The sequence below is a fragment of the Apteryx mantelli genome, chromosome 26, assembly GCF_036417845.1.
Source record: "Apteryx mantelli isolate bAptMan1 chromosome 26, bAptMan1.hap1, whole genome shotgun sequence".
Taxonomy (NCBI): Eukaryota; Metazoa; Chordata; class Aves; order Apterygiformes; family Apterygidae; genus Apteryx; species Apteryx mantelli.
Window position 1 is genome coordinate 7,954,035 of NC_090003.1, and position 21,414 is coordinate 7,975,448.

The window sequence follows — 21,414 nt, forward strand, 5'->3', positions numbered from 1 at the left end:
GCTCTGGAGCAGGTACCCACAGTGATGTGCCCCTGGAGCTTATGCCTATGGTGATGTGCTTCTGGAGCTTGTACCCATGGTGATGTGCTTTTGGAGATGGTGTTCTGGAGCAGGTACCCACAATGATGTGCCCCTGGAGCTCATACCCATGGTGATGTGCTTCTGGAAATGGTGCTCTGGAGCAGGTACCCACAGTGATGTGCCCCTGGAGCTTATGCCTATGGTGATGTGCTTCTGGAGCTTGTACCCATGGTGATGTGCTTTTGGAGATGGTGTTCTGGAGCAGGTACCCACAATGATGTGCCCCTGGAGCTCATACCCATGGTGATGTGCTTCTGGAAATGGTGCTCTGGAGCAGGTACCCACAGTGATGTGCCCCTGGAGCTCATGCCCATGGTGATGTGCTTCTGGAGATGGTGCTCTGAAGCAGGTACCCACAATGATGTTTCCCTGGAGCTCATGCCCATGGTGATGTGCTTCTGGAGATGGTGTTCCGGAGCAGGTACCCACAGCGATGGTGCCCCCCAGAGCCCCCCCAGACTTGCAGCCCTGGGTGCCAGCCGGGGCTGGCCAGGCCCCGTGGTGCGAGCCGGGGAGCTGCTGGGGGATGTGCCGCGCCGGCCGTTGCAGCAGCATCCCTCGTCCCACCGGGTCACCGGGCCCCTGGCGAGTGCTTTCCCTGGGGGGCGACGGCGCTCCCCCGGCCACGGGACTCCCCGGTCTCGCCAACAGCAGGCAAAACCTTCCCGCGTCCCCGTTTGGAGCACGAAACCTCCCATTTCGCGTGCGAACAGGGGTCCGCAGCCCGTTAACCTAACGAAGGGCCGCAGCGACGCTGCTCGCCCGATCTTAGCCTCTTCCGAGGAAAGAGCCTGACCAGCACGCGGCTCCGGGATGGCGTGGCGCGGCGACACGCAGGTAGGAAACCCCCGCGGCCGGGCTTTACTTACCCCTGGGGTATAAACCGCGCTCTAGGGGCCCCGAAATCCTGCGCCGGGGCCCCGAAATCCCACAGGCAGGGACGCCAGCCCGTCACACACCTTGCAGCCTGGCCAAAGTTTGCATGTACAGGTTTATTTCTTTACTTTTTTTTTTTCTTTTGTCTTCCACAACAGAGAAATACAAAGAGCAATTTTTTTTTTTAATTCTTTTTTTTTTCTTTTTTTTTTTTAAAGGGTCGTCGGTTTGGCGGGTTTTAATTCGTCGCCGACGGGATGCAAACTTTCCCGGCGAAGGCCGCGGCCTCCTTGCGTCTTTCTGTGACCCACAACGCAAGACAGAGGGGAGGGAGGGATGCTCTTTTTTTTTGTTCATTTTCTCTTCCCCCCCCCCCACTTTTTTTTTTTTTACTTTTTTTTGCCTTTTTTTTTAATAAGGTAATAACTAGCTCTAGAGACGTGTGGCCTGGATTTCCACCGAGGAAAATAAAAAAAGCCCCAAAACGGGGAAGGGGGAGGAGGGGGAAAGAAGTGTTAACAGTATGTATAAGAGGCATATTTACACAGTATTAACATGCTGACAAAAAAGATTACAATATTGAGTATCGTACAACATCGATTCGGAAACAAAGAACCAGAGGCAGGGATGGAGGTGGGGAACGGAGGGGGAGAAAAGGCTGCGGGGTATCAAATTAATAAACAAGGTAATAAACACCCTGGCAAAACAATGAGTTAAGGCTTAAAAAGTGTATAAAAAAATAACACAGTTAATATCCAAAAACGGAACCAAAGAGTACATAATATATATGAGTTTTTGTCTAGTTTTTCTGCAAAGAGGGGCAGGGAGCGGCGCCCGCCCATCTCTATACGCGGGGTTTATACACGCACGGGGCCGGCACGGCTTCCCCGGCAAAGCCTTTCCCCGGAGGAGCTGGGATTTGGGGGGGGCTCGACCGGCCCCTTGCAGCCCCCCGGGGCAGCGGCACTCGCCGCCTGGGATTCCCCCCATGCCAGCTCGCCGAGCCGGGAAAAACCCCACGGCCGGGGGGGGGGCTCCCTGAGTGCGGCGCCCTTGCCGAGCAGGGTCCCGAAATCCCGTGGCCGCTCCCGAAATTCCCCCGTCCCGGTGTGTGGCTCAGGCTGCCCCGGGGCTGTTTTCACGTTCCCCCCCACACACACCCAAACTCCCAGCACTCGTGGCCCTGCGCTGAGCCAGTCCTCCGGGAATCCAGCGCGGGAAGGAGATAACCCAAAGGGGGAAAAAACGACGTTAAACAAAAAAAAAAAAAAAAAAAAAGAAAAGAAAAAAACCCCCAATCGAAGCGTCCCAAAGAGGTCAGACGACGCGGCACAGCAGTCTCCGTCCCGCCGCGGCACCGGTTGCCGGCTCGGCCCCGAGTCCCGCCGGCTCCCCTCTCCGGCCGCGGCTCCCAACGGAGAGTCCAAGGGGAGAATGAGGCGGCGGTTGAGGGCCCGGAATTTCTCCCCCCTTCGCCATCCAGCATTTCTCTCCGTCCGCGGTTTGTTTCGTGTCTTATTTCGTTTCTGTTTTAGCAGCACCAACTTCTTGGCCAATAAATATATATATATATTTGTATCCAAAATGAGAGAAGGAAAGGGGCAGGGACTGAAGGAAAGAGAAGAACCTCCCCCTCCCCAAAAAAACCGCAGAGATTCAAAGTGCTCTGAAACAGTCTTTGGATGTCACCGAAACCGCAGCCCCGGGGGAGCCGGGCCAGGCCGGGGGCGCGGGGCGGCCGGGCGCCTTTCCAAAGCGCGGCGGCGGCGGCGGCGGCATCCGTCGGCTCCCCGCCGAGCTGCCATCCGGTGCGGCGGGCCGGGGGCGGCCGGGCGGCGCTGCAGGAGGGTCCGGCAGTTGTGGCGGCGTCTCCGGCGTCTCCGCGGTGCCCCCCGGAGCCGGGAGGGAGCCCCGTTCAGATGAGCGAGATCCGCACGGGGATGCCGGGTGACTCGGTCCTTTGAGGCGAGTGCTGGCTCACGAGGTGCTCCACCACGGTGTGTTTGGACATGTGCTTCATCAAATACGTCTCCTGCGGGGCACAGAGGAAGGGGGGGGGGGAGATGCCGGTGTGAGCGGCGGGGCGGCGGGGGGGAGCCACGGCCCCGGCGCCTCTCCGGGCCCCGCTCACCGAGGTATAAGCCCGGCCGCACATGCTGCAGCAGTAGGCCTTGGCGTGTTTGATGGCGTGCGCCGAGAGGTGGATCTGCAGCGACGCCGAGTCCGTGTAGGCCCGGTAGCAGTTCGGGCACTTGTAGGGCTTGTCCTTGTTGTGCTGTCGCTGGTGAGACTGCAAAGGCGAAGCGGGGGGGGGAAAAAAAAACAGGGAACGGGTTACGGCAGCGGGAACGGGGCTGCCGTCGGCTCCCAGCGCTTGCAATCGGGGCCCCGACCCCCCCTGCGGTCCGTCCCCTCCGCCTGGCTCCTTCCCGTTTTTTTGTTTTTTTTTCTTTCCTGGGGCTCTTTTCCCCCCCCCTCCCCTTCTCCCCCTTCCCGTCCCCGGAGCGCCGACCTGGAGGTTGGAGAGTTGCGTGAACGCCTTTTCGCAGCCGGGGTGCGGGCACTTGTACGGTCTGTCGCCAGTGTGAATTCTGCGCCGGGGCGAGCGGGAGGAAGGGGACAAACGTCAGGCCGCCGTCCCCAAGCGAAACCCCCGGCCGCCCCGAGGGAAGAGGGGCTGCTGGACACGCCTCCCCCCCCCACCAGGAACCCGCGTCCGTGCCGTCACCTGGTGTGCTGCTGGAGGTGGGAGAGCTGGCGGAAGGACTTCTCGCAGTAGGAGCAGTGGTAGGGCTTCACGCCCAGGTGGATGCGCAGGTGCTGGGCCAGGTAGGATGCGTTGGCGAAGGATTTGGAGCAATGCGGGCACTTGTGGGGCTTGGCCTCCGTGTGCGACTTGGAGTGGATCTGCATCTCCGACTTGGTGAAGAACGTCAAGGGGCAGACCTTACACCTGCGGAGAGCCCCACAGGGTCCGCGCTGGGGCCGGCAGCTCCCCGCGGCACCCGCCGGCGCGCGTCCGCCCGCCCGCCCGGCACCTACCTGTAGGTCTTGCCCTCTTTGGCGGTCTCCCCCGAGGCCAGGATGGGGTAGGGGACCACGAGGACGGGCGGCCCCGAGGGGTTTTCCGCCTTGATCTTCTTGCGGCCCCGCTCGGCCTTGGGCGCCCCCAGCAAGCTGTGGCCCTGGATTGTCTTTATGGAGTCGAGGAGGGGCGGGCTGGCGATCCCTGAGATGAGGGTGGGCGAGGAGGCGATGAGGCGGCTCTGGCTGGTGGAGGTGGGCGTCGAGGGGGTGGCCGTGCCCGTGCCCGTGCCCGCGCTCGACTCGGACGTGCTGACGGCGGGCGCCCGCGACGCCAGCCCCAGCCCTGGCGGGCGAAGCAGGAGAGGGGGGCGACGTGAGCTGGCGTTGGGGGGTTGGGGAGGTCACCTGGCCGTCCCACCACCCCTCTGTCCCCACCGGGAGGGGACGCGAGCTGCTGAGGACCGTCAAAGCACCCTTGCAGGCAGCCGGGTCCCAAACCGGGGGGATAGGGACCCCCCCACCCGCCCAAATTCCCCGAGCGCGTCGCGGTACCTGTGACAGTGCTGGTGGCCGGCCGAGCGTGCAGGGCCACGTCGGGCTGGGGGACGGCTTGCGGGTGGAGGCCGGGGACCTGCTGCAGTTTGGGGAGGGACATGATGGCCTGGCCGCTCTCGGCGGGCGAGGGGGGCACCAGCAGCGGCTGCTGGGAGGCCACGGAGGTGGGGGGCAAGTGCGGGGGCCGAATCTTCTCCGCCATCAGCTGCTCCTTGATTTTGTTGATCAGGACGAGGTTGTCCAGCTGCCGGCGGCGGAAGAGGGGGGAGAAGGCAGAGCCGTGGGTCAGGGGCGAACGGGACCGGCACCAGCCCCCGGCCCCACGCCGAGCTGCCCGGCCCCTCCTTTCCGCCCCCCCTTCCTCCCCCAAACCCATCCGGGGGGGGGGGTCTTACCTGGCTGGGCATGGTGGGGGGGGGCGGCCAGAAGTACGGGTTGTTAAAGCGAGGCTCCGCCATCCTACGGGAGAGACAGGCAGGGTTACGGGGGGGGGGGGTGGTCTGCTGGCCGGGAACTGGCCCCAGCCCTTCCCGACGGAACAGCCGGTGTGACGGAGGAGCCCGGCAGGAGCTGCCACCCACCCGGCCCAGGACAACGGTCCGTCCTGGACGCCGCTGCTGGGCGGCACGCAGGGCCCCCGGGATGCCCCGTTTCCCAGGGGAAAGAGAGCCGGAGAGGGAGGGGGGGGGGATGGCGGCTGCGTTGCCCAAACGGCACGGCCTTACGGGGAATTTCGAGGCTGGGGGCGAAGGAGAAAGCCGGAGCCGGGGCGCGCGGGCCGCTCGCGGCGCTGGCGCGGAGCGGGAGGCACTGTCAAACGCCGAGGGAGGACGGACGGCTCCGACGCTTTTCTCCCGGGCTGCTCCTGGCTCCCAGTCCTGCCTTCAAACCCCATGGACGGCGCAAGGCTGAGGGACCCCGCGACCACCGGAGCGGCACCCCCACACGCGCGCCCCGCTCCCTTGGGATGCAGCTGTGCCACCGCCGGAGGCTCCTATTAGGAGCACATTTGGTAACACTGCAATTTCCAGCTGACGCTTCCCAGGAAAGCCTTCCGGGACGCGACGAAGCAAGGAGAGCGGGGAGCCGAGCGCGAACCCCGGCAGCACAGCCGGATCCGGCATCGCGGCGCCATCTCAATCCGGCTCCCTCACTCACCCGGCGTCGCCTGCAAATATTCCCTCCCTGCACGAGGGGAGCCGGAGCTGGAGCCGGAGCCAGAGGGACGCACCGGCGGCAACGCCCAGGCCATAAACCGGGGCAAGGAACAAGCAGGGCCTGTTGGAAGGGTTGGGAGCCTTTTCCAGCCTGCGAATCCCTGCTGGGTCCGGCACCCCAGCCGGGAGCCCTCTTTTCGGGAGGGTGCTAAAAACGGCGCAGAAATGTATGTCGGGTGCAAAGACGCCTCTCCGGAGGGCCGGAAACCAAAGCGGCCCGATGCGAAATAAGCCCTTAAAGACCCCGAAACGCCAGCGAGCGCAAGAGCAACGCGGAGCCGGCTGGATTAATCCTCCCGCTGCGGCCGGGACCCAAAAGCCCATCCGAAGGCTGCCGGCGGGGCATGGCGCGGGCGCGGAGAGCAAGAACGTTCTCGGTTCGACGCCGTCGGCAAGGAGGGGAGGGAAAAAAAACAAAAATAAAAATAAATTAATTCTAAATCCATCGCTGGTTAATAGGAAACATCTGAAAGGGAACGGCAAGAAAATGACAACAGCGTCGCGGCCCCACATAAAGGGGCATTTCGGTCGCTTAAAACCAGCCTGGCAAACCTCTTTTAAGGGCATTTTTAAGGAGAAGTACTTAAGAGGCCCTGGTGAAATTTAAAGGAGAGCTCCCCCAAGGAAAAGCGAGCGGACGCGCAGCCTCTTGCAGGATTCGAGCCTGCATCGCTGCTTTTTATCTCTTCCAGACATTAAACGTTGACAAATTAAGCCAGGCTCTTTGTGGGAAGCGCCGTCCGCGTCCAGGTATTTCATTGACACCGAGAACCTGGCGGGGAAAAAACAAAAAAGGGGCGTCCGTGCGGAGAAAGCGGCGGCGGCGGCGGGGAGCCTCGACCCGATTAGCTCCGCGGGAGCGAAAATAACACGGCGCCATCGACCGCCAGGCACCGGGAAGCCTCTTTAGCGCCTTCCCCAATTCGCCGGGCGGCGAAGCCGCGGAGAGGCGACCTCCATTCGCGATGTAAACCAGGCCAAGGCTGGAGCCCTGCGGCGGCGAGGAACTAGACCGGCACCTCCAAGACGGACGGCAGATCCGCAACCGCCGTCTTTTCCCCCCCCCCCCCCGCGGCGGAAGCGAGGGGGACTCCAGCCCCTCCGAAACGATGCTTTGCCAAGAAAAGAGGCGATTCCAGAAGAAAAAAAAAAGCGAGCGGACCGCCGTCGCGTTAGCGCGCCTCGCTCGCGCCGTGCCCGCTCCCCTTCGGAGCCGCCGGACGCGGCTGGAGGTATAAAACCGTCTGCTCGGCGTCGGAGCGCGCCGCCGTCGGCCTTCGCGAAAGCCGAGCGCGCCAAGAGCGCTGCGTGCCAAGGGAGCGGCGGCCAAAGCCAGGCGGGGAGCGGAGACGCCGTCGCCGAGCCGAAGGAGCGCGGCCGGGATGGAAAGGGGACGTCGCAGCGGGGGGGAAAAAAACCCCGGAGAGCAAAATAACGCTGCCGCGTGGGAAGCGTAAATGCCCCTTCGCTCCTCCCCGGGAAAACAGGAAGCCGGAGCTATGATTAGAAGAGGGTTTTTTTTTGGAGCCGGCCCAGGGAGTCGCTCCTCCGTCCCTCGCAGCAGGTGCCCCTGCCCCCTCCGTCCGTCCTTCTCCCCGTCCGTCCGTCTCCCCGCTCCTTCCCGAGCGGCTCGGTGCTGAGCCTTGCCCAGGCGGTTAAAATCCCTGCCGGGAAACGCCCGGGCATCCCGCGCAAAGCCCGTCCCCGATCCGGCCAGGGGAAACGGCGCCGGCCGCTCCGAAGGGGAGCGGAGCATCGCTCAGCAGCGACGCGCTCGGCCCTGGCTCTGCCGCGGGCAGCACGAAGCCGGGATGGCACCTGGAACCTCGAAACCCTCCGTGCGGCACCTCAGAGGCAGCCGACAGGCCCGATCCTGCCCGCCGGGAACCGCTGTCCCCCGCCACATCCTGGCTCCGGCTGCCGGAGGGCCGGCCTGGATTTCCGCCAACGTAAAACACGATCCTTCCCATCCCACTCATCCATACGTGTCCCAGCAGGAGCGAGCGGCGCACCGCGCCGCCAGGCTCCCCCTGGCAGAAACACCGGGACAGTTTTCCCGGCAAAGCCAGCCGGGCCTCACCCCCTTCCCGTTTTGTACTGAACTCCCCGCGAGCTGGGCAGACGCGGGAAAATAACGGGTCGGTTGGACCCCGGCGCCACAGCTGAGCGCCGAGGAGCGGAACGAGCCTCAGCCGCCCCGTCGTTTCGGCAGAAACCTCCCGGCAGCTGTGAAACCAATCGGGGCTGGGTGGGAGCAGGATATAAAAGGCTCCTCCGAAGTCCACCTGCCTCCCCAGCACCAAAATCCCTGGGAGGAAGAGGAGGGCCCAAGCTCAGAAAGTGCTTTTTGAGCTGGTTACTGTGACCTCTCTGTTTTCCCCCTGCTCCTTGATGGTGGAAGGAGCCGCTAGCGCGGCATCTACATGCTGGGACCAAGATTTGGGAGGTTCGGGATGCCCTGCTGCAGGCAAGTGACTTCCCTACGGCCCTCGGGCCCTGACCTTGCAGGATCTGGCCTCGTCCAAACGCAAGAAGGTTTAACCCGCTTCTCCCCCTTCGTTTTGCTTCATGCCTGTGCCCACGCGTGATGGGGAATTGGGCCCATCTGCCCCTCGCGTTCACCTCCTGAGCGGCCAAATCTCGCTTTAATTTACCCCAAGCGGCATGAGAACAGCTTCGAGTTGACCACTGCCTTATTTCTTTTGCTAAGCGCAGGGAGAATGCCATAGCTACCCCCATCCCGAAAAGCAGCGTCCCCGGGTTTTGCTCCAACTTACCACCAAAGACAAAACCAGCCCTGGGGCAGGGATGGAGGGGGCCCAAGAGCGGCCCTGGAAACCCTCCGCGGATGCCGCGAGCCTCGGACGGGGCTGGTTTCCGCCCCGATTCCCGGGCCGACACGCTATCACCGAGCCGCAAAGCGTTTGCAAAGGCCGCTGCCGCGAAGCAGCATCTCTGCTGATGGCCCGGCGTTTTTCAGGCGCCGTTATCGTAGGGTTGCTTATAAACAACGAGCTTTTTCCTCTTGGGCTTGCTAAACCGAACTCGGGTTTCCTCTTAAGAAAAGATCCCAGTACAACCTGAAACAGCCACGGGGAGGAAAGCACAAACGTTGCACGTCCGTCTCCCTCCCCCTCCACCTGAGGAGGCCTTATTAAATAATGAGGCTGCTACAATAGCCAAAACCACTGCACTTGGAGCTTTGCGAACCTGCCTAGAATAAAAAGGAAAGGAGCGGCCGCTGTGCCAAAAAAAATCCTATTCCTGTCCCAACTTAATTTTATAAATTGTGTAATATTTCATCTGGAGCAGAGGGACTGCTCCCCCTCTCCCAGGGCTGGAACGGCGCGAGAGGCGCTTGGGTAGCTGGGGGAGGGTGCTAGAGGGGATATAAAGCAGATGGAAAATATATAAACTCCCTTTTTCTATATTCTGAGCTAACTATGAAAAATGGAGGCTGACACACGGCAAAAAAAAAAAAAAAAATCCATTAAAATGGAAATTATGAAGGGTGGGGAATGCTGCAGCACACGCCTGCCCCCGGCCTGCGGGATGCACCGGGGTCTCCGGGTGCGCGGGACCCTGCAGCCCCTGGGGGGGGAAGCTTGTGTTAGGGCTGTCCCGGTCCCTGGTTTTTGGCTGGGAAAGGGGTGCGGGGGGGAAAATGTGGGTAAGAGCTCTCCTGCATGGTTGGCACGGCACGGAGAAGGTCTCCGCAGCGCGGTGCGCCGGAGCCCCGTGCCGCAGGTCCCTGAGGGCAGGGGAGGGCGCGAGGAGGACAGGACGCCCCGGAGATGGGTGCCGCACGGGCGGAAAAGGCGCCGTGCCGGCCGAGAGGGCTCCGGCAGCGGAGGCGAGCACGGGGAGGAAGGCAGGCAGGCAGGAGAGGGGGCGCCCTGGGAGGAAGGCCGTCGGAAGAGCAAGCGGGCGGATGCGCGGAGCCCCGAAGCCTGGCCGAGGGGAGCGTGGCAGCCTAGAAAACCGCCTCCGCGGCGGGGAGGGAAGGAAGCCGGCGTGGAGAGCGGGCGAGCCGGGGAGAGGACCGAAGCGGGGAGGCGGGCGCCGGGGCGGCTGCGGCGGCGGGGACGAGACGTGGGGCGCACGCCGTGTTTGGTACTCACAGGCTGGCCTCAGAAGCCAGGTGGCCGCAGCTGCCGGGGGAGACGTGTCGATGCGGCTCCAGATTGATGGAGGTAGATGATGGCACGGGTGGGTACAAGCGCCAGGCCCCGGAGCTCACTAGCCTTCCAACTTCCTACCAAACTGCCGCTAAGTCAAGCTACAGTGCTCTAGGGAACGCCTCTACTTTGGCAGCCCTCTCTGTCTCGCCTTCGCTGAAATAAAAAGAAACAAGAGATTCTTTTCACGGACGCGGCACGGCACCGCCGCGAGAAGGGTTAGCGCCCGGGGACCGGCGCCGTTTGGCCGGGGCGGAGCGCAGCGGGACGCCCCGAGCTGCCACCGGCATGCCTAAATGCTACGGGGTGTCGTGGACCAGGCTGGAAGAGAGTTCCCCCCCCCCCCCCCATCCCCTGGGAGAGCATTGGTTCGGACAGCCCCCGAGGAAAGCCGTGGCGGAGCCCCAAAAATGCCATCCTGCCCCGCAGACGGCTTCTCCGGCAGTGACGCGGAGAAACCGGCCCGTGTTTCCGCAAGACGCGTGCAACCAGCGTTTGCCCCGAGCGGGAGTTTTTCAAGAGAAAGCAAGGGCCCCGCTGCAAAAAATAATAATAATAATAAAAAATAAAACCCCAACCCGGAGCCGGCGGGCAGAAAGCGGCATCAAAGCCAGCGGCTTGCCGTGGGGGATGCTGCGCTGTGCCAGCTCGCCGTGCCTGGGCGGGCTTCCCGGAGCGGCTCACGGCTCTGCAAGGAGAAGTCTCGCCTCAAGCCTCGGGGACCTTCCCGCACGGACATGGGATGACCCTCTTCCACCCCGGCAGCCTCATCCCCCAGCCCGGTTTTCCAGGGGGCACCAGGGAAGCAGAGGCAAGGCACGAAACCCGGCGCGGCCACCAGGAAACCTGGCGAAGGAGAGCTCAGAAATCCCCATCCGGCGCACGCTCCGAGAGGAGCCGCTCGGGGGATCCTGTGCCAGAAGAATTCACCCAAGATGGAACCAATTAAACCCCGCATTTCCGCCCCCTGAAGGGCTGCAAACTGGTTTTTCTCATTCAGATTTCCTCTCCCGATCAAAAGCCGGAGGAGCTAGCCGCGGGGCAAAACCCCCATCCCGGCCCGGCGCCGCCCGCGGAAGGGGTGTCGGACGGGCGAAGACGAAGCGCGTGGAGGATGCTGCGGCCGCCGGGCTACCCGGTGGGGTCTGCGCCCCGCTTTCTGCCCGTCCCACCGGCCGGGAGGTGGGAGCTGGGGACGGCTCTGCCGGACGGCGCTGGGGGCTTTCTCCGGCCTCCCGTTTCCAGAGCGGGGAAGGAATCGGTGCAAAGCAGAAGCGTGGACCGGGTGAGGATGGAGCAGCCAAGGGAAGCTGTGCCGGAGACGGCCGCGGGATGGGACGCCCGTGCAAGAGGGTGCCCGAGATGGGGGCGCAGGGCAATGCCCCTGAAAGATGGGCAAAGCGCTGCAAGCCCAAAGATGAGCCGGAGAAGCCAGCAGAAGGGCCGAAACCAACCCGGGCCTCCGAGCGCCGGGGTTAAAAACCTCTGTGTGGTGGCACCGGAAAGGAGGAACCTGCTTGGGAGCCACCGGTGGGGCGAGAGGGACCCCCGGGAGGACGGCAGCTCTGTACGGAAACCGGGTGCTAAGGCCACTGTCGCGGCTCCGAGCCAAGGAGGAACCAGTGCTGTTCCCGGTCCTGCCGCCAAATGCACCGGGCCTGTATCCCCCAAATACGCCAGGAGCTGGCACCGGGGGGCTCATCCGCTCCACCAACGAGGTCCTGAGCTCCGAAGCCCCAAATACAACCACCTTCACGAGCGGCCCGCGAGCACGAATCGGCATCCGGATGGATGGACACCCTGGCCTCGAAAGCCGGCTCGGCCCCCGTGTTTCAGAGCCGTTAGCTGCTGCCAGGGACCGCTCTGGCCCGGCATCGCCCTTTGCCCATGCCGACCTCGAGGCTGCGCGGAGCCGGCCGGGCCTCAACTATGGCTTCCCTAGGCACTATCCCCCCCCCCTTTTTTTTTTAGGAAAGCAGCAAATCTGTATTTCCTGCGGGCAGCAGAGAGGAACCCGGGGGTTCCGGCGTGAGCCAGGCCGAGCACCCACAGATACTGCTAAGCACATAAGCACCGAGGGACTGCCGGATGGGAAAACACCCGGCAGGACGGTTGTTACCACTGTTACAGGTGGGGAAACTGAGGCACAGGTCACTCGGCAGCGATTTTCACCCCGAGGCCGTGCAAGGCGTCAGCAAGCAATTTCTCCCCCCTCCCTCCAGCCCCGCAATACACACACAAACATTAAATACACATGCACTTGTCATAACATCTTAAGCACCGAGGGACAATTTGCATTTTTTCAAGCCAAAAAAAAAAAGGATCTTTTTTTTTTGGAGGGAGAAAAGATTATTTTATGCATAATATATTGTTTTTTAGCTCCGGCTTTTGCCCAGGGCGTTTGGATCCGGCAGGCAGCCGCCCCCTCCCCAGGGGCTCCCCCGTTGCCGAACTTGGCCGGGGAAGGGCCAGGGTCCCCCCCACCCTCCCCCCCAAAATGCACCCCGTCTCGTTTTCGGCCCCCTCCGAGCCCCCCGCCGGCGTGCCCACCTCTGAGAGTACTGGCGCTGCTTCCCCTTATCCGCGTCCATCTCCGGGTCTAGCCGAGAACCGCTGCTGCCCGCGGGGCGTTTTTCTACAGAGGAAGGGGGGGGGACAAGGAGGGACAACTTCACACACAAACCCCCCCAAAAAAAAACACCCAGCCGGCCCCCGCCGCGCCAGCTCCCGGAGAGGCGGAGGAACAAAAGCAAAGCGGCTTCGACCTCCCCAACCTGTGGGAACGGGGGGCGTTGGGGGGGATGTGTGTGTGTGTGTGTATATATATATTTTTTTTCCTGCTAGAAAGTAGCCCAAAAATAAGATTTTTAAAAAATGCAATGTTTTTTGCAGCCAGGCAGCCCGGGAGGGAGCCGTATGCTGTCGCTGCTGCGTCTTGCCCCGAAGCCGCCGGCGGATCGGAGCGATGGGGAGCCCGCTGGAAAAGCGGGGCCTAAATCCATCCCCTCCGCCGCTCGGCAAACTGCACGCCGGGAGGGACGGCAAACTTTTACCTCTCCTCCAAAATACCGCCTCGAGCTCACGGCTCTGGGGCGCCGGCTCGGCGGCACCCCCAAAACACCCCTCCGAAGTCAAAAAGCGCCTCTACAGCCCGAATCGCCCCAAAAAGCGCCCGGGGTGGGGTGGGGAGGGGAGGGGGGGGAGGCCTGCAAGGGAGCATCCTCCGAGCGGCCCCGCGGCGGATAAAAAGCGAAAAAGCAGCTTAACCATCGCCGGGGCGAAAACGCATCTTCTTCTTCCTCCTCCTCCTCCTCCTCCCGGTGTCCGGCTTAGCTGCTCCGGCCCAGTGTGGCCAGTGGCGGAGCGGGGAGGTTATGGCTGTACCGACGGCCTCCGCATCCGCACGCTAAACCAGCAGGCTAAATATATATATATGTATATTTTTTATATATATATATATGCCTGGATCTCGCTAGGGCCCCCGCTGCCGCACCGCGCAGAAACCCCCCTCGCGAGCCAGCGCGACCGCTGCCGAGACAAGACCGGTTATGAAATAAAAGAGGGAAGGGGGAAAAAAAGGGGGATAGATAGATAAATAGATAAATAAATAAATAATAGCCCTGCTTAAAAAAAAAAAAGGAAAGAAAAGAAAAGCAACAAAAAGCCTTGAGCACCCCCCACCACCACCACCCCCCTCCATGCAACATCCACAGCTCCTCGCCGCCACAAAAATAGGTAGGTTCAGCCGCAATTAACTTTTCCATTAAACCATCCAGAAAAAGGGGGTTGAGAGGGGGAGGGGGAGAATGAAAAAAATAATAATAAAATAAAATTTAAAAAAAGGCAGAAAATCCGAAGCGGGCATTTTCCTGCACCACCACCGGGGGAAGAAGAAGAAGAGGGGGGGGGGGGGAAGGGGAGGGAAAAAAAAAAAAGAAATCCCGCGGTTAAAAAGGCGAAGTTTGGCGCAAGTTAACTCGCGATCGCCGACCTGCCCCGGCGGTGCTGGCGGCGGCCCCGGTCCCGGCCCCGGTCCCGGTCCCGGCCGCGGCGCAGACAAAAAAGCCGCGCGGAGGAGGAGGAGGGGGAAAAAGCGGCCCCTTTCGGTGCCCCCGCTGCCGCCCCGCCGCCTCTCCCACATTCTCAGACAGTTTTTATTAAAATTCGCAGACAAAAGGAAAACAAAAATGGCAGCCCCCCGGCTTATTTTTAACGCCGGCCGCGGCCGCCATGTTCTGCAGATCCGCGGCGAAGGCGGCGGCGAGGCGAGGCGCGGCCCCCCCCTCCCCTCCCCCCCCCCGGCCGGTGTTTACCGGCCGCCTGCACCGAGCGGGTGGGTCGGGCCGCTTTTTTTGTTTTTTTTTTTTTTTTCCCCTCCTCACCCCTTTTAATGAAGAGAGAGAGAGGAAAAAAAAAAAAAGAGGGAGGTTATTATTATTATTATTTAAAAAAAAAAAAAAACAAAACAAGCAGACACTTCCTATACCAACAGTCATGCTCCCCGGCAAGCGGCGGTCCAGCCGGCGCTCCGGCGGCACGGAGGGAAATGGGCGCCCCCGCGCCGCCCTCCCGCCTCCGCGCCCTCCTCCTCCGCCCGCCCAGGCTCCGGTGCGCGGGGCCGGCAGCCGGGCCCCCCCCGCCCCGCGCCGCCGCCGCCGTTGCTGCTGCCGCCGCCGCTCCCCTCCCCGCCCGGGCGGGGGGCGGCGCGCGGCTCCCCCCCCCCCCCTTCCTCCTTCCCCGCCGCCGCTGCCGACATGGCGGCGGCCCCGCGCCCGCGCGCGCCGGGAGGGAGGGACCGGACCGGGCCGCGCCGGGGGGGGGGGGGCGCGTTTAACGGGGCCCCGGGGCTCCTCGGCGCCCCGGTGTCTCCCCGGTTCCCTCACGGGGCTCCTCGATGCCCCGGTGTCTCCCCGGTTCCCTCACGGGGCTCCTTCCCCCCCCCCCCCCCCGGCTCCCTCACAGGGCTCCTCAGTGCCCCGGTGTCTCCCCGGCTCCCTCACGGGGCTCCTCAGCCCCCCCGGTGTCTCCCCGGCTCCCTCACGGGGCTCCTCGGTGCCTCCCGACCCCCCTCAGCGTCTCCTCAGCCCCCCTGGAGTCTCCCCAGCCCCACAGCCCCTCCTTGGGGTCTCCTTCTCCCTGCTTTGGGCCCCCCCCCCGGGCCCTCTCCCCTGCCCTCCTTGGGTCTCCCCTGCCTCCCTCAGGGGGTCTGCAGCCCCCTCAGCCCCTCTTGGGGTCTCCCCAGCCCTCCTTGGGTCTCCCCTGCCCTCAGGGGGTCTGCAGCCCCCCAGCCCCTCTTGGGGTCTCCCCTGCCCTCCACGGGTCTCCCCTGCCTCCCTCAGAGGGTCTGCAGCCCCCCAGCCCCTCTTGGGGTCTCCATCTCCCCTCTCTGGGTCCTCCCCAGCCCCCCCCAATCCTCCTCCTTGGGTCTCCCCTGCCTCCCTCAGGGGGTCTGCAGCCCCCCAGCCCCTCTTGGGGTCTCCCCAGCCCTCCATGGGTCTCCCCTGCCTCCCTCAGAGGGTCTGCAGCCCCCCAGCCCCTCTTGGGGTCTCCCCAGCCCTCCATGGGTCTCCCCAGCCCTCAGAGGGTCTGCAGCCCCCCAGCCCCTCTTGGGGTCTCCATCTCCCCTCTCTGGGTCCTCCCCAGCCCCCCCCAATCCTCCTCCTTGGGTCTCCCCTGCCTCCCTCAGGGGGTCTGCAGCCCCCCAGCCCCTCTTGGGGTCTCCCCAGCCCTCCTTGGGTCTCCCCTGCCTCCCTCAGAGGGTCTGCAGCCCCCCAGCCCCTCTTGGGGTCTCCATCTACCCCCTTTAGGTCCTCCCCAGCCCCTCTGTGCAGCCCTCCTGGGTCTCCCCAGCCCCCTTTGGATCTCTCCAGCTTCCCCCCAACCTTCATCCCCAGGTCCTTCCTGCCTCCCTCAGGGGGTCTGCAGCCCCCCAGCCCCTCCATGGGTCTCCCCTGCCCTCCATGGGTCTCCCCTGCCTCCCTCAGAGGGTCTGCAGCCCCCCAGCCCCTTTCGGGGTCTCCCTAGCCCTCCATGGGTCTCCCCTGCCCTCAGGGGGTCTGCAGCCCCCCAGCCCCTCTTGGGGTCTCCCCTAGCCCTCCATGGGTCTCCCCTGCCCTCAGGGGGTCTGCAGTCCCCCAGCCCCTCTTGGGGTCTCCCCTAGCCCTCCATGGGTCTCCCCTGCCCTCAGGGGGTCTGCAGTCCCCCAGCCCCTCTTGGGGTCTCCCCTAGCCCTCCATGGGTCTCCCCAGCCCTCAGGGGGTCTGCAGCCCCCCAGCCCCTTTTGGGGTCTCCCTAGCCCTCCATGGGTCTCCCCTGCCCTCAGGGGGTCTGCAGCCCCCCAGCCCCTCTTGGGGTCTCCCCTGCCCTCCATGGGTCTCCCCTGCCTCCCTCAGAGGTTTGCAGCCCCCAACCCTTCTTGGGGTCTCCCAAGCCCTTCTTGGGGTCTCCCCAGCCCTCCTGGGGTCTCCCCAGCCCCTCCAACCCTCCTCCCTGGGTCTCCCCTGCCTCCCTCAGGTGGTCCGCAGCCCCCCAACTCCTCTCCAGGCCTCCTCAGCCCCCCTTTGGGGTCTCCACACCCCCCCTTCAGGTCTCCCCAGCCCCTCTCAGGGTCTCCCCACCCCCCCAGGGTCTCCCCAGCACCTTCCCAGGCAGGAGGTGCCCCTGTCCCTCCCCTGGTCCATTCCCCTTTGCTCTTTCCTCCCAGGCTCTCGCTTTGGGAATCTGCTTTTTTTCTTTCTTTTTTTCTTTCTTTCTTTCTCTGATTTTTTTTTCTTTTCCCCTCCACACCTGGCCATCTCCAGCCCTTCCTTCCCGAGCCTGGGAGAAGCACTCCCCAAATCTGCAGGTGGGATCTGCTCCAAGGAGACGGAGGGGAGAAGGAGAGGAGAGGCTTTGGAAGGAAAACACTCCTCCTGCTCTGATCCAGGCCGTTTTGACCCCCCAAAAAATCCACCTTCTGGGCCTGGAGCCCTGTCTCACCCCCACGTCCCCCAGGGAAATGTGCGGTTCATCCGCTCCCCGGCTCCCCGTGTGCTTGGCCGAGCGGGGGAAACCGAGGCAGGAGCCTCATGGACGGAGGGGAACCTCCCGTCATGCTTGCAGGAGGGAGCACAGCTGGCTTAGGATGCCAAAGGACTTTGCAGACTTTCTCAATCTTTTTTCTTTATTTTTCCTTTATTTTTTTCTTTAGGACCTTCCGGGTGGTTTGGTAGCAGATCATGGGCCCAGAGCAGCTCGTTCGGCTCCGGCTGGGTTCCCGCAGGGACAAGGACGGAGGCAACCATCCAGGTGAGGGGGCTTTGGGGCGCACACAAACCCCGTCTTTTCAGCAGGTGGGAAGGGGAAAATTGCCTGTTCTGCTGCACTTCTCTGGGCCTCTAAAGAAGGGCAAAGCCTGTTCATCCTCCAGAAAACTGCCCCGAGAACATGCTCCAGAAATGCAAAAGTTTATTCTTGTCGTTATTGCGGTGACGAACCTCTGGCTCCGTCCCAGGTACCGGCTTAGTTCTGTCTTGCACCGGTGTTTTCTGCTACGTTTTTCTGCTCATTTTGTCAACAGCGCATTTTCTTTCTTCTTTTTTTTTTTTCCTTTAAAACACTGCTACGTGCCCATGTGACAATGGCCGTTTTCCACCGTATTTTTCCTACACGGATTCATCCCCCAAGGTCCCGAGGATTTGAGGGACCAGATGCGATTTTGGTTACAAACAGTCCTTCCAGAGCACGCAGCACTTGGTGAGGTGCCTGTGTGAAATTAAAACTGTTTCTGGTTGAAGGGCACTGAATTTTCACCCGTGTTTTGATGCAAAAGGCACTTAAATCTCTAAGTTTGCAAACAACTGTGAACCTGAGTAGGAGCTGTATTTTTAATACATATATACACGTGTGTATATGTGAGGGTGTAAATATATACTATTCTCCAAGGTGATGCTGTTCTTCCATTAAAGAAGTTTGTTTTGTTTTGTTATTTTTACTCATGCACAAATACTTCCTTATTCACTTTTTTTTGTCTCTCAGGTCTTATCTGCCTGTGTTTCTCCTTTCCCAAGGAGACTCTAAGGCAACTGAAGAATCCCAAAGATTACGATATTGCAAGTATCAAAGCAATGAAACAGGCGCCTCTGAAAGCGAATGGGATCTCTGTGCCAGCCCGCAGGGCGCATTAGCCACCGCGCAGCTCCAACCGTACCGAGCAGGTAGAGGGAAAACTCTCTTTGCTAAAAAAACCTCTGGTCTCCACGCTTCGGTGCAGCGCTGAGATTGCGGTTTGACGTTATATACCGGAAAGAAGCGCTGCTGCCGTGCGCTGGTCTGGTTGGAAATCGCTCGGCCGGTTCGGGGGCGTGGGGTGGGTTTGGTGGCCCTGCGGTTTTCAAGCCCTGCAGATATTCGCCGCCTTTCTGCTTCACCGTATCAATGCTTGCTTCCTTTTTGAAGAAATAATTGCAATGCAAATGTTTATTCCCATTTTAGAGATGTTGATGGGCACAAAAACGTGCCCTGGCATTGCAGCGAGCTGGGAAGGTGTCTTTTGGCCACTTTTGTGACGCAGTCGTGTATCATTTCCAACCCGAGTTGCCTGTTCCTGTGGGCTCGCTAAGTCACACAGGAACTGATTCTGTATCGTGGAGCAGCACCCAGAGCTTGGTTCCAGCAAACCGAGAGGGTTTCCCACAAATTTCCACTGATGGTACAGTTTAAAAAAAAAAAGCAAAACCAACTCTGGGCTTTTTTCATGCTTTCCAGGTTTCCCCAAATGCTCCATCACGGAGGGTGAGACGTGGGGGAAAACCCCCGTGGTGGAAAGGAGAGGGACACGCTGACTGGGTGGGCTGGGGAGGCCAAAATGCCCCCCGCGACGCCTGCAGTGACTTGTCCCGGTGGGCCCGAGAGTGCTTTATTCCCTTCCTCTTTGCAGCAACCTCTCACATACTTGAAGCCTGTTATTATGTCTCCCCTCAGCCTCCTCTTCTCTAGACTAAACAAATCCAGTCCTTCAGCCCCTTCCGCACAGGCCAAGTTTTCTCGGCTCCTGGTTGCTATCGCTGCCTTCCCCTGGCCTCTCTCCAGCGGGTCACGCTCGCCGGGCTCCAGAGTCCAGGAGCAGAGCCGAGGGGATGGGAGAGGCGATAAGAAGTGGAAGGTGAGCACCAAGTTTCTCTCCTCATCACCTGACTCCGGGAGCTGGGAAAACTGGCCCCACGGATGCCAGCCGCACGTGCCACGACCCCCGGCCGCCCTGTGTTGCGTCCTTTGATTTCCAGGCTGGACCTCTCTTATTGGCAGAGGTTCACACACATCTCGTCCCAGCATCTCATCCCAGCATCTCGCGGGACAGTCCCCAGAGCCCTCCTGGACTGGCGAGCGTCGAACCCTTTGGGGAGACCACCGCCAGGAAGATTTAGGGGTGTTGCATCCCGCAGGATTCAGGCATCGCAGCCTATTTTTGCACGTCCGAGCCTCGGTCCTTTGGGCCTGGTGTTGTTTTTTTTTTACACCTGATTGTCTCTGCTTTGAAGCACATCTCCTCTCCGAGCACGCACGGAGAAGCTGTTCTCCCCCTTTCCATCTCGGGCTGGGCTGGAGGAGTTGGAGGACCTGTGTTTTATTGCAGAAGAAAGCGAAGCAGCTGAGTTCCCACGCTGCCTTTCATCTTCTTCCCCCCTTTCTAGCTGTTCCCACAGCTCCGCCGGAGCAGCTGGAGTAGGAGGAAAACGAGATCACGCTTTACGCCCCTCTCGTGCCGCGCGGCTCTGAGCTCCCCGGTCCCGTGCGGGGTCCCTGGGCCGTGACTGGTGGCTGTTTCTTAGGGAGTGGAGGAGCTCGGCACGAGCGGGGCAGGACTTCTCGCTGTTCAGGGGACGCGGGCGTGGGATGAGCTGCCGACCGGTCCCTCCAAAGCGTGGGCACGGCTCCTGGCTACACCAAAGATTTCCAGGACAGGACTGGATTTCGCTTTGGATGGCCAAGTGTGTGAGGGTGTAGGAAACTCTTTGGAGGGAAAGGACAAATTTTTCCTCCTGCTCTGTAGCCTGTGCAAGGAAACAACGCTGGAAATGCCTCAGTTTCCCTATTTTTGCTTTTCCTTAGAGGGCCGACCCATTAGCCTGCCCTGTGGGCCGCGAATCCATCTGCAACCGCCCTGCCGAGCGGTGGGGCGCGCAGACCCCAAACGGCTCGTGACCGAGGCGGTGGCACTGGGCGAGATGTGCTGTCGTTCCCGGAGTGAGCTCCTTCCTCTCTCGGATCTGGCTGTGTCCTGTATCGGCGTTTTTTGAGGATCCCCCCTGAGCTAACTGGCCTGGGATCACCCATTCGCCCCATCCCCCCCCTTTAAACACTTGCCCAACGTTTTCCCATCTTGGAACGTCCCCAGATCCGTTAATTACCAGCTCTGAGTGACTCAGCCGAGCTCCTGAGCCAGCTCCTTGAAAACTCCCCCCTTTATCTGATTTTTCAAATGTTTACACCTAGCAGTTGCTATTTAACATCCTCCTGCTGCGGGTGTCGGGGTGGAAATCTCCTTCACACCCCGGCCAGGAGAGACGGGCACGTTTTGGAGCCCTTCTGCCCTCCCCAGGCCACCAGTGTCCCCTGGTCCCCTGACAGCCCGTTGCTGCCGAGTTCCCCTTCTTTGCCCTCACGAGGTGTATTTTCATCTGTTATCACCGCTTTCACTTCCATCCGCAGGGCCGGGGGGTTTTGGCTGCTGGAAGTTTTTGCCGTGATTGTGAAACTCCGGTGGTTTCGAGCCTCTGCGTCGTCCCTTGGCGATTCCCGGCCGTTGGGAGGCCAAACCCCAATCCGCAGCGGAGAAACGGGGCACGGTCCACCCAGGAGCCAAGGTGTCCCCGTCCCTGGAGGGCTTTGGGAAGAGGGTGAGCAGATGTCCCCTGGGAATGTCCCTGATGCAGGGTTTCCCTCATTTTGCAGAAGCTGCAGGATTTATTTAATGCTCCAGGCCTCTTCTAACCGTGTGGGCAGCGGATTCAGCCTTGCCCTCTCCGTGTCCGCCGTGCCCGGACGTGGGAAACGGGCCCCTTTTCCCGGGGAGGAGGCGGCGGAGAGCCGGGGCGTGCGGCGCAGCCCGCGCCTGCGGTTGGTATGCTGCCGTTCCTGCCCGCCCAGCCTCCCGGGCGGCAATGCCGGCGAGGACCGGGTGGTAGGAGAGACCGTGCCCTTTTCCCTCGCGAGGCCCGAGCAAAACGGGCTGCAAGATGGAAACGCCAAGAGGGAATCGAGCTGGCTGCAAACCTCCTGTTCAAAAAAAAAAACACAAAAAACCAGAGAGACGTTCAAAGGCTCTTTTGCCCCCGGGGTAGATCCGACTGCAATTAAAAGGAAGGGAAGGCAGGGGAGCGCTGAGAGCAGAGCAGCGATGCCTCCCTCGCCGTAAATCACCTCTGCGGGTATTTCGGCAGGCAGCTACACCTGCTCTCCCGGCTCCTGCGCAAAAGGTCGGCCTGTTAGCGCGGGGAATG

General features: G+C 61.7%; 1 protein-coding gene and 1 long non-coding RNA gene across 12 annotated transcripts; one reads left to right on the top strand and one right to left on the bottom strand.

The window, feature by feature from the left end:
- Positions 1-1,320: 1,320 nt before the first annotated feature.
- On the bottom strand, positions 1,321-14,530 carry ZNF362 (zinc finger protein 362). 9 transcript variants are annotated; one of them, XM_067310928.1, is made up of 9 exons: positions 14,425-14,530; positions 12,485-12,569; positions 4,935-4,998; positions 4,537-4,783; positions 4,000-4,327; positions 3,686-3,910; positions 3,470-3,548; positions 3,089-3,247; positions 1,321-2,989 (listed from the first exon to the last, which is right to left on the bottom strand). In XM_067310928.1, the coding sequence occupies exons 2-9, from the start codon at positions 12,523-12,525 to the stop codon at positions 2,873-2,875; spliced, it is 1,260 nt and encodes a 419-aa protein (XP_067167029.1). In that variant the 5' UTR covers positions 12,526-12,569; positions 14,425-14,530; the 3' UTR covers positions 1,321-2,872. The 9 variants fall into 9 exon arrangements, with proteins under 9 accessions (XP_067167029.1, XP_067167028.1, XP_067167030.1 ...); XM_067310927.1 differs by having other exon boundaries at positions 14,421-14,529; XM_067310929.1 differs by having other exon boundaries at positions 14,410-14,529.
- LOC106494582 (uncharacterized) lies at positions 13,569-20,052 on the top strand. 3 transcript variants are annotated; one of them, XR_001294330.2, is made up of 5 exons: positions 13,584-13,669; positions 17,124-17,221; positions 17,951-18,129; positions 18,896-19,902; positions 20,024-20,052. It is a non-coding gene; the product is annotated as an uncharacterized lncRNA (long non-coding RNA). The 3 variants fall into 3 exon arrangements; XR_001294329.2 differs by lacking the exon at positions 20,024-20,052 and having other exon boundaries at positions 13,569-13,669; positions 18,896-19,981; XR_001294328.2 differs by lacking the exons at positions 18,896-19,902; positions 20,024-20,052 and having other exon boundaries at positions 13,569-13,669; positions 17,951-18,636.
- Positions 20,053-21,414: the final 1,362 nt, after the last annotated feature.